This window comes from Monoraphidium neglectum (genome assembly GCF_000611645.1).
Source record: "Monoraphidium neglectum strain SAG 48.87 unplaced genomic scaffold scaffold00258, whole genome shotgun sequence".
Lineage (NCBI taxonomy): Eukaryota > Viridiplantae > Chlorophyta > Chlorophyceae > Sphaeropleales > Selenastraceae > Monoraphidium > Monoraphidium neglectum.
The window spans coordinates 18,482-29,405 of NW_014013370.1; the positions used below are offsets into that span (position 1 = coordinate 18,482).

The 10,924-nt window shown below is 63.7% G+C and overlaps 4 protein-coding genes across 4 annotated transcripts in view; 1 reads left to right on the forward strand and 3 right to left on the reverse strand.

The window, feature by feature from the left end:
* The window catches only part of MNEG_2313 (cysteine synthase B), a gene marked incomplete at both ends in the record, with an annotated part of 3,555 nt that extends 1,048 nt beyond the window's left edge, over positions 1-2,507 (reverse strand). Inside the window, 6 exons of the mRNA XM_014049209.1 lie at positions 24-432; positions 625-799; positions 1,134-1,287; positions 1,507-1,556; positions 1,890-2,283; positions 2,496-2,507. Coding sequence (XP_013904663.1) covers positions 24-432; positions 625-799; positions 1,134-1,287; positions 1,507-1,556; positions 1,890-2,283; positions 2,496-2,507 — 1,194 coding nt within the window. The remainder of the gene's footprint in view (positions 1-23; positions 433-624; positions 800-1,133; positions 1,288-1,506; positions 1,557-1,889; positions 2,284-2,495) is intronic.
* A 1,169-nt stretch (positions 2,508-3,676) lies between these two features.
* Positions 3,677-3,973, reverse strand: MNEG_2314 (hypothetical protein; the record flags this gene model as incomplete). Its single annotated transcript, XM_014049210.1, has 1 exon — positions 3,677-3,973. One exon carries the CDS (start codon positions 3,971-3,973, stop codon positions 3,677-3,679), a length of 297 nt encoding a protein of 98 aa, XP_013904664.1.
* Positions 3,974-5,336: 1,363 nt separating this feature from the next.
* Positions 5,337-7,549, forward strand: MNEG_2315 (hypothetical protein; the record flags this gene model as incomplete). Its single annotated transcript, XM_014049211.1, has 7 exons — positions 5,337-5,376; positions 5,542-5,771; positions 6,101-6,278; positions 6,427-6,518; positions 6,771-6,945; positions 7,212-7,333; positions 7,484-7,549. The coding sequence occupies 7 exons, from the start codon at positions 5,337-5,339 to the stop codon at positions 7,547-7,549; spliced, it is 903 nt and encodes a 300-aa protein (XP_013904665.1).
* Positions 7,550-9,653: 2,104 nt separating this feature from the next.
* MNEG_2316 (hypothetical protein) lies at positions 9,654-10,463 on the reverse strand (the record flags this gene model as incomplete). Its single annotated transcript, XM_014049212.1, has 3 exons — positions 9,654-9,741; positions 9,867-9,997; positions 10,260-10,463. 3 exons carry the CDS (start codon positions 10,461-10,463, stop codon positions 9,654-9,656), a joined length of 423 nt encoding a protein of 140 aa, XP_013904666.1.
* Positions 10,464-10,924: the final 461 nt, after the last annotated feature.

Consider the following 10,924-nt stretch of genomic DNA (forward strand, 5'->3'; position numbering starts at 1 on the left):
CCCGCCTCCACCACGCCCCGCACCCCCTTGAGCGCGGCCGCGGCCGCCGCCTCCCCCTCGCCACCCTCGCAGCCGGCGCCGGCGGTGAACAGCACGTAGTGCGGCCCCGCGTGGCCGTGCAGCAGCCGCGCCAGCGCCGAGTGGAACTCGGCCGCGTGGCACGGCGCGGGGTCCTCCGCGCCGGCGGCGGCGTTGAACACGCCCGTCGAGAGGTACCGGTCTCCCCTGTCGCACACCACGGCGACGATCACGGCATCGTCCACCTCGGCGCTGAGCCGCAGCGCGGCGCTGACCGCGCCGGCGCCGGAGATGCCGGCGAAGATGCCCTCGACGCGCGCGAGGCAGCGGGCGGTCTCCTCGGCCTCGCGGGCGGTGAGGTCGAGGACGCGGTCGATGCCCTCGGGCTTGTACAGGCTGGGCACGTAGCCGGGGCTGCGGGGCGGGTGCCGGGGCAGCAGCCGGCGCTTGCGTCATGTCATGAGGGGTCGACAGACAGAGGCCATGTGTTGGTGCGCAGCCCTCGTGTCGCTGCCGGGGCTCGCCGCAGCAGCGCGTGGGATTGGCGTCGCTTGTTGGCGGACACATGTCCGAGGATACGCGGCGGGCGGCGTGCGCGCGGCGCACCTCCAGCGGCGGATGCCTGGGATCGAGACGTGCTCAGACGGCTGCAGGCCCACCACCTGTACTGCCGGGTTTCTCTCTTTCAGGTACCTGCCAGTCCCCATGATCGTTCCAAACGTGCCCATACTGCTGACCACGTGCGTCACGCGGCCGCCGGTCTGCGCCCAGATCTCAGGGCCTGAAGCGGACACCAGGTAATTTGCGGCGGTTTGAACGTAGATGTGTTGAGGACAGTGCGATTGCGTGCTTGTGAATTTGTGTAAATGCGTGTGTCTGCTTGTGTGTGAGGGGGTATGCGCTCGAACACCCCAGCACAGAGAGGCGTGCCGCTTCTGGAAACAAACAGCCATGCCTGGCTTGACAGCGCAGCAATTCTTGGCTCTATCCTGCGCAGCAATTCTTGGCTCTTGTGCGCATGTCAGTTTTCCGCCCCCACATACGAGCAACCGGCCCTGAAATCCTGCGACACCAGGTCGGTGGCATCCCATTACGACGCCGCCGCGGCGCCTCACCCGTGCCGATGTAGTGTGAGGCGGTGTTGTCCTCGTTGTTGTATTGATCCAGGCAGTGGCCCAGCCCCTCACGCTCCATCTGCACCAGCATGTCCCTGGACGCCTCCATGCTGGGCGCCAGGATCACCTCGGCCCCATAGGCCGTCATGGTGGCCTGGGGTTTGGGGGTGTGTTTAGGAGGGGAGAAGGCAGGGTTTTTTTTATGGGTTTTGTGGTTGTGCGCGCCGTCTTAAGTGCTAGTCCAGATGCAGGTTGAGCCGCAGGTGGGCGACTGATGGTGGGAAAGTGCCTGTCGGTTGCAAGTTTGGGCCGCAATTGCAGTAGATGATGAAGCAAGGCCGGTCCAGGGAGGCAACGTTGTGATTGCGCTCACAATGCGCTCCGCGCTTGAGCTTGAGGGCAGGATGAGCTTCAGCTTGTAGCCTGCAGTGTGTTGAGATTTGAGGCTGATTGTCAGCGCAGAGGGGAGAGGGACACGGCCAGGCACCATCGTGCAGGTGGGTGGCCACCCCAGGCAGCATTTGCTTGTCCATCTGAACCAGGCCTCCGAGCTAATGAATAGCAGCCATTGCATACCGCATCACCACCCATAATCAGGTCAGGTTGTGGCTTGATGTCAAAGCTTGCGTCACAGGAGCCTGCGCCTGCATATGCTGCTGCTGCCGCACAGCAGCAGCCGCCAACGAATGGCGGCCCCGCCAACTTGGTACACCCCAAGTTTCTCCCCGCCTCCTTGCCCCCGCCGCCGCCGCTCACCCCTGATCGCCGCCGCCATCGCCAGCGCGATGCCCGTGTTGCCGCTGGTGGCCTCTATGATTGTGTCGCCGCGTCTGATCTGGCCGCGCCTCTCCGCCTCCTTCAGCATGTGCAGCGCCGGCCGGTCTTTGGCCGAGCCGGCCGGGTTGTGGCCCTCCAGCTTCGCGAGGACGATGTTTGTGGTGTTCCCTGGCAGGTGCTGCAGGCGCACGATGGGCGTGTGGCCGACTAGCTCCTCCACAGTGGGGAACGCATCACGGAGTCCCGGCCGCGGCAGCGCCACACGAGGGGCCGTCGGGGCCGTCGCAGGGGCCGGCGCAGGGGTCAGGGTGGGCGGGGCAGGCGTCCGCGCCCGCTGGCGCACCGCCGCCGGGGCGGCCTGCGCTGCGCGCTGCTGCAGGGTTTGGGAAGGGAGGCGTGCACTCGTTGAGCATGTTGTCTTGGCCGGGCCAGGGATGGCTGCACGGGGCTGCGTGCTGCTGCACCCTTAACAAGCAATGCTGAGGGGAGCCATGCCTCGGCTGGAACTCCACTTGTGTACCGATGTGAGCTCTTACGCAGTGTTATGCGCATTTCATCTGGTGTCAAGTATGCATAGGCACCCACCTGAACGCGCATTGTCGACCCAGATTGTGTCGTGGCCATGCGGTCTGCCCCGGCCAAGAGCTATTTTTCACCGCTTCAAGCTTACTTAGGCTTATAGCCAGCTAATAATGTCTCAAATGCTCTCGTATGCTCGGTTCAGTCCGCAGAATGGTCGCCAGGGGTTGGGGGCGCTACAGCGAGGAAGGGCCTCTTCAACAATAGTGTCGGTTGATACATGCAATAAGGTTGAGTTAGACAATCACAGTTTGGAGCGGAACCAGAAACAGGACATCCGACCGTGTCGACGAGCATTGCAGGCCTGATTACCTCCGCATCATAGCTCGGAGCATATGCGCGTGCCAGCCGGTAGCACGACATCGTATGTTTTGCTGTCAAGATTCTCAAAAACCTCCAGTTTTTTAATCTCTTGATGGGTTGGAGACTTCGCACCAGAAGAGGTTGAAACCGCTGCTGCTGTCACAGCTTCCATGATAACATTCTCTCACCACCCGCTCACACTATAACTGCTCGCTGCTCAACTAGCCTCAATTACAAAAGCTTCAGAAATACCTATCCAGGCGTAGTACTGTATCAATGTGCTACCTGGAAGAATTGTCCGTGTGTGGTACTTGAAGGCACAAGGCAGCTGTGCATTTGCAGTCGTGGCCAAAAAGCGGTGAAGGCGTCCTTGACGCCTGTCCCAGGCGACCAAAGATTGGTGACTTATATACTTCCAGGTAGGTAGAAACAGGACATGTCCAGAGCGTAATCGCGTGGACATGCAGTGTGCAGGCAGCAATCCAGCCACCCCCTATCGCACCGCTCCTCTGCAACACCTATCTTGCAACGACCCTGCAAACAAATTCGCCAATGACCTCTGCTGGTGCACGAAGTGACTGGCGACAATAAAACACCCATTATTGGGTACAGGGGCAGGCCGAACGTGCAAATGTGCGTATTGGCATCGGCAGGGGTGCCATATGCAAGCGCCACCTGTCTGCAGGCAGGCGTGCGGCCCCATGCACGCTCATGGCCGTTGCCCGCCCGATCAACACAAGGCGTATGCACGAACAGCCAGCGGAGCCCAAAGCGCCACAGCCTCTGCGCGTTGCATGCGCGCGATAACGTCAGCCTGGGGGATGCCTGCGGGCGCATACACGATGCATCGATCAAATCCAACGGCGTAGTGCAGACACTTCTTGTCAAGCAGCCGCGGCAGACCCCGCCCTCGGCTGCCACCGCAGCGCAACCCACGCCGCCACGGCCGCCAGCAGCAGCGCAAGCAGCGGCGCGCGCAGCGACGCTGCGGCGCGGCCAAGGGCGGCCAGCGTGCGCGACAAGGGGAGCTCGAACTCTGACACAACTGCGTTGTTCCTGTGGAACTGCTCGACCGCTTGCTCCACACACGCGCGCTGCGCGTCTGGCGAGAGCTTGCTGCCGGCCTCGTTGACTGCAGCCCGCAGCTGCTCCAGGCGCGCGGCCTTGTCAGGGACCTGCATCTTGATAGGATGATGAGGGGCAGGGTGTGTGGGCGCAGGGGGACGCCGGGCGGCTGCGTGGGCAAGGCAAGCAGAGTGCTGCCGCTACCCACGGCTTTGGTGATATGCCCATCTCGATGAAGAGGCGGTCCAGGGGACTCCCTCTTCGCTTGTCCTGCGCTGCGTTCAGCCCGCGCTCCTTATTGCACGCTTGGCCGCGCGTAATCCGCACCCCCTCACATTAAAGAACGCCAGCCCCTGGTCGGCGGCCGCCTCTAGGCCCAGCCCGCCGGCGACGCGGCGCCCCATGAAGCCGAGCAGCACGGGCACGTGCAGCGACCAGGCGTAAGGCAGCAGGAGGGACGGGTCCTGCTCCCCCAGGGCGCGCAGGTGTGCCGCATACGCCTCTGCGCTCACTGAGGGCGGCAGCGCGGCCGCCCAGTCTGGGCCGAGCCAGAACTGACGAGGGGATTGCAGAGGGAGGAATGGTGTGCGGCGCGGCGCGGCACGTCGAGGGGGGCAGGCGGCCACGGCCCGTCAAAAGCGGGGCAGTCATTGGCAGTCACCCAAATTCTCAACAGCAGCAGCAGCGGCGGCGGCGGCGGCGGCGGCGGCAGCGGCGGCGGTAACGGGCCATCTGCTGCCCACCTCCAGGTCTCTCTGCATCGCCTCGACGCGCGAGCTCCAGGAAAGCGCGAGTGCGGCGACGCCGGCCAGGGTCGGGGATTTGCTGTGGCGTTTGAGGGACGCCTCCAGCTCCGTGTACACGGGCAGGAACTGGCCCAGGGCCTGGGGGTTTGAGGCAGGGGCGGGGGTGTCGCCTGGGGGTTTGGGCTGCGGCACCAGGGTGTGTTTGCCGAGGATGCCGGGGCATTGGAGCGCACCGCTGGGGAACGCACGTCCCTGTGCTTGCGGCGGGCGCGGGACGCATGGTACGCCTTGTAAGGGGCCCCGCTGCCACGGGTTCCGGGGAGCGGTGCAGGGTCGGGGTGCGCGCCTTGGCGTACAGCTGCCTGTCTGTGAGCGCCACGGCCAGCTTGGCGAGGATCAACGCGTTGGCGATGTGGTGGTGGCGCCGCGTGGCGCGGCGCATCGCCACCGTGATGGGCTCCTGGTCGCGCTGCCGGCGTTGGGTTGGGAGCGCAGTGGGGGCAGCGGGGCGAGGCGCACATGTCAGCGTCGGCAGGCAAAATCACCGCACAAAACAGCATGTCGCGCGACTTCAGGCAGCCCGAAACGAACCTGCATCACTGTCAACTCCTTGAATTTCTTTTCAGCCTCGAATTTCTGTTGCAGCTCAGATCGTGCGGTCACACTAGATCGCGAACTGCTCTGAAACCCCTGATTGCTTGACAAGCTGCAATATCCTATCTGATACACCGTTATGCAGGAATCACGGCAGCGCAGGCCACCTGAGCCCCTGGGTGAGTCGAGTGATACCAGCACGGTGTGCAGCGCACCTTCAAGAGGCAGAGCCGGCGCCCAGGCGCCGAGTGCAGCATGCACCGCGGGTGTGCAAGCTGTCCAAGCACCCCAATTGACTCTTAGCCACGTCATCAACTCTTCACGTGCCCCTGCCCCGGCAGCAGGTGGGCCCCAGCGTGGCGCCGTGCCGCGCGCTGTGCCGCTCGCCCCACCGCGGCGCGGGGGCATCCGCGGCCTGCCGCTCCTCGCGGTGCTGGGTGTGGCGCTGCTGGCGCTGAGGCTGGGCGTGCGGGTGGTGACACTGGTCAAGACGCGAGGGGCGGCGGTCGAAGCGGCCAATCAGCAGCAGGAGCAGCAGCAGCGGTTGCAGCAATCTGACAGCCGGAAAGCCCAGGTGCGTCAAGAGATTCGAAGCAGAGTGACCTGGTCGGTGCCTGTTGAACAGCTTTGGCTGACTGGATTTGCAGGCCTGTGGCGGCAGCGCGCCTGCGAGCACACGACTTGGTTGGCTTTCGGCTCTCGGCACACGGGCTGAAACCCCCGCTGGGGCTGCTTGAATGATGCACCGCAGGCAGCCGTCCGTGACCATGCAAGCCAGCGCGACGCATCCTTCTCACAAGCACCTGCCAAACCCCCGCTCGAGTCCTCATTTCGCCATCTGACGTGCCCGCCCGCTCCCCTGCCCTGAACACCCCCACCCCTATCCCCTCTGGGGCACCCAAGGCGCCAAGCGTGCTTTCCAAGGCGCAGCTTGCCCAGGCGGACGGCTCCGACGGGCGGCCGGTATATCTTTCCATCCTGGGCGACGTTTTCGACGTAAGCTCCAAGCCCGAGTTCTACGGCAAGGGGAGCGGATACCACCACTTCGTTGGCACCGACGGCAGCCGCGCGTTTGTAACGGGTAGGCACCGCGGTGGCCGGCAGGGTGCGGTTGATGCGCCGCTGCAACTGTGGTGCATGCACCTGTTTCGCCTTGCGGCTTGTTTTGCTGGAGAGGGCCGCGGCGCTTTGTCACAGCTCGTGCACCCTTAACCCCTCCTTTTGTCTAGGCGAATTTGAGGGGCCGCCCCGTGCGGAGGTGCTGGATCTGAGCCCGGAGGATGTCCATGGGATTGTGGGCTGGAGGGACTTCTACTTCAGGGTGAGCTCTAGAAACTTAGAATCCGATCTGCACTGGGCGCTGCGCTGTAGTCAACCCTTTGCACCAGCACACGAGGCCAGCTGCAAACAACAAGCGGTTGCCTTTTCTGGGAGGTTTTCATTGCGACTGGGGGCCGCCGCTCGTGGCCCTGCCCGCACACGACCACGGCCTGTGCACACCACACCACTGTTTGTCATTCGCGGGCCCCGGCCCAATCCCCGCCGCCCTGCCCTCTTCGACCTTTGCGCCCAGACCTACCCCCACAAGGGGCGAGCGGAGGGGCTGTACTACACAGCGGCCGGCGAGCCCACAGATACGCTCCGGCAGGTGGAGGCGCGCGCGGCCGAGGGGGCGCGGCTCAAGGAAGAGAAGGCAAAGGAGGTGGCGAAGTACACGTCATGCGGCATGAAGTACACTACTGCCGAGGGTGGGTGCTGGGTTGGGTGGTGGGGGACCATGGTGGATGAGAGCACGTCGCACGTAGTTGCAGTATCTACTAGCGAAACCGTGCTCGCACATGCAAACAGGTTTGCTGTGGTGCGCATGCATGCCCAACCCCCTTACACACGGAATTTTCTGGGACATGCTTGTGTGTCATACGCGCACGTTACACATACTCCTGCACACAATGTATGCATGGACACACGCACTTGCATGCAACCAGCTGCAACTCGAACGCGCCCACACCCCTAGGAGGCAAGGTGTGGTGTGAAACAGGCATGTACCCGCGAAAGCTGTTCGACGGGATGGACGGCGGCGCGGCAAGCTTCCGCTGCGTCTGCATGAACGACATCGGGTGGAGCGACCTGCTGCAGGTGAGCGCCTCGAACACGAGCATCGGCGCGAGCTTCCCAGCCGGTCCAAACGCACGTTATTCTCAGCTGAGCAGCCTGGCCGGGCCGCTCGCCGGGTCTGGAAATGGGTGTTTCATTGATTGCTCTTGCCCTGCTGCTAATGCCTTGCAGGTGTATCCTGATTGTGACCCGGACTCGAGCACCTGCCAGACGGCGCCTCCCTTGGAGGAGTCGTGATCAGCGTTGCCAGGCGGATTAATTTAGAGCAGCAAGCAAAGCCTACACAAGCGGTGCGATACTCCTGTAAGCTGGTTGTCTCAAGTGGGCCACTACCTTGCAATTCCGACTGCCGGTCTGCGACCCACGCGGACGGCGACAGCGGCAGTTGCAGACGGCGGTTCCGCATTGTCCAACCTGCGGGCCCGGAAGTCGCTGGAGAAGCTGCGGCCAGGTTCTGGGATAGCCTTGGTGGTATGTCAAACGGGCCTTTGCTGTATGATAAGTTCCGAGGAGTGTGGAAGCGGCGCATCTCGGGTTCTCCTCTCAGTGCATAGACGAGCTCAGGGAGTGCAGATTGTTTCATAGGTCACAGGAAATCACACAGCTGAATCTTGTCAGGAGTTGTGTAGCGAGCACCGGAGGTTAGCGGAGCGAGGAGGGCTTGGAGATCTGCCTCAACGAGTGTCGGCTTGAGCAGAGGCGTCTCATCGCCATGGGGCTGCTTTCATCGATAACCAAGGTCAGCACACACTTATGGGGGGTGCTGTTGCGCAGCAGGGTTGGCGTGGCAGCAGCAGCGGCAGCAGCAGCAACAGCACGAGCAGCATCGCGCGCACGCTTGCGCTCTAACAGGCAACGCGTCGCTGCGGCTGGCCTAGCAAGATCAGGCCATGAGCCAGGAGGTTGATTCCCAGCTGCGCTCTTCTCTGCCGTTTGGAAACCCTCAGCTGTGTCCACAGTGGCAAAGGGCCCCACATCATTATACTGTCGTGCAAGCGCCGCCATCGCCAACCAGCACACAACATCCTCGCGCGACTGCATGCGCTCAGGCTTACCCGAGGGCCATGTGGCCGACTCGGCAGCAGGTGCTCGGGTATGCCGCGTGGGGGGGCGTCGTGGGCGCAGTGGCCATCTACGCGACCCAGCCCTGGTGAGCGCCGTGTGGGATTGTGTCGGGCATGCAGGGCGCGCACGGGACAAGCCTCGGGGCGGGACACGCCTCGGGGCACCTCCCAGCACAGAATTGTGGCTCGGTCGCGGCGTGGGCGCCGGGGCAGGGAAGCAAGCAAGCGCCGGAAAGGCAGCAGTGCAGCAACGGAGGATGCAGGCGGGACTGGCAGGCGGGGGCGGGGCCTGCAGGGCGTGTGGAGGCGGAGGCACGGCCACAGCGTGACATGGTGCGTCCGTATGGTGCCACGCCGTGTCGCAACTGGCTGCGGCCGGCAGTGCCTGGAGGCACGGCGTCCCTGCTGCACGCCTGCATCTCCGGCAGGCAACTGACAGCCAAGCACCCCGGCGCGGCCTGTTGGCAAGGCCATGACTTCACTCCCGCGCCCAACATTCCTAACTGGCGTTGATGGGTTGTATGCGCGCACCCACAACCACGTGCAGGGAGACAATCTCGTCAGCGCTGGGGCTCAAGAAAGAGGAGGGCTCCCACTGACCATATGACATGCCAAACGGGCAGGGGCCTGTTCTGGCTGCTTTTGTGCAGCGGCCAGCTGGCGCATTTGTGGTTGGCGCTATGGCTGCTCTAGTGTTGCTCGTTAATCTGGACCACGACTAAGCCACTCGGATTGTTCACATGGGTGACACACATTATCGAATGCCGAGTGCTTGCCCACCGGCGGCCCCGGCATGCCTGAAACCAAGTAAAGCATCCAGTTTATTGACTTGGATCAACACAAACAAACCCTGTATTTACAAGGGCGTTGCAGCAACAAAACTGAGCTGCAGCAGCTTACTAAGCACATGTACAGGTTGAGCGGGGGCTGCAGCAGCACACATGCAGGACAATGTCGCACACCGCGTCGTCTGGGCGATGTGTAGCACGACCACAGGGGGAACGTGGAGCACCTGCCGGCAACCCAGCAGCGAAAGCCAGCGCTCACATCCGTGCAACTAGCTAGCCGGCCTCACGCATGCGCCGGCCCGCGAGGAGCGCGCAGCGTGCGCGCCCCTTTGACCAGCTGCCATTGGTGGGACCCTCCGGCGTTTGCCCACCCACCGACCCCCGGCCCAAGACTTGCGCCTCTGATCCCTCGTGTGAATGGTGCTGGCACCCTTGAGGCACCGCAGCCCTCTTCACAACCTTCGTCCGCTCTCGCGCTTGCGGGGCTCCTCAGCTGCCCCAATTCTTGTATGTGCTCACGGCTGCCGAGACCAGCCCGGCCAGGGCCAGCACCACCGGGTGGCTCACTTGCTGGTACCTGTGAGAGCAAGATAAGGGGGGTGTCGCTGTATATGTCTATCTCAGCGTGCTGTGTGTGTTCCTCAGGGGGTTTAACGTGTGCGTGCTTGCAAGCAAGAGCATCAGCAGCGTGCCCACGCACACCTGTGATCGGTGATGTCAGCGAGCGCCAGCAGTCCGTCCGCCATGTCCTGGACTACGAAGGCCGCCCTCAGCACGCGTGCAGTCCGCAGGTCTGAGATCTGCTTGACGATCTCGGGATCTGCCTCGCCGTCCTGCGAGGCGGTGGGCGGGACGGCGAGAGTGTAACAGGCGCTCAGATTCCCAGGGACATTGGATCCGGGCCAAGACGGGGATCAATTTGGCAGAGGCTGGCAGGTGCTGGCACGGTCGTCCGCACTCCGGTGCCCGTACACTCAGCCTTAACCACTGTTGCGTCCCAGCTGCACGTGCTGCGGCTCCCCCGGCCCCCCATGCTCCTCAGAACGAGGCACCGCCCTGCTGTGCACGCCGCGCAGCAGGCGCGGCGCGGCGCACCTTTGCCGCTTTGAGCAATCGCGCCCGCAGCAGCAGCTCCTGCAGCTGCATAACCCTGATGCGGTGCAAATTGACGGCGATGTTGGCCGCGTAGCCGGCCGCCTCTGCGTAGGCGGAGACCTTGGACAGCCGCTTCTCCATAGATCTGGAGATCACGCCCGCCTTCATCAGCCTGCCGCGAGGGTTGACAGATCTGGAGGTCATCCGCAAAGCCAGGTCGCGGTCGTGTTGCCGGGAGGGGGAAGCGGCGGGAGTGCGGGGCAGTCCTGGGGCCTGCGGCGGGCCGGCTGCCCCGCATGACAGGTGTGCTGAGGGGTGCCAAGGGGCATGGCTAAGGTATAACTTCTTGTCCTTTCCTAGGGGTGTGCATGCTGGTCGGCTGGAGCACGCCTGGCGGCCTTGAAAGGCTAGGGACCGCCATGCAGGCCGCACGGAGTACGAGACGGCGCCCACCACATGAACTGATCCAGGAAGTAATACACCCCCTCGCCCGCAAACGTGGTGACCTCCAGGAGCCCGAGGATGTAGTCGCGCCCGCTGCTCGCGCGCCACAGCCCGCTGCGCCGCAGGCCGTTCACATCCTGCAGGAATTTGCCCAGGCGGTACGCCTTGCTGGAGGGGGGCGTGGTGTGTGTTTGAGGCGGGGGGAGGGGTGAGGGGAAGGG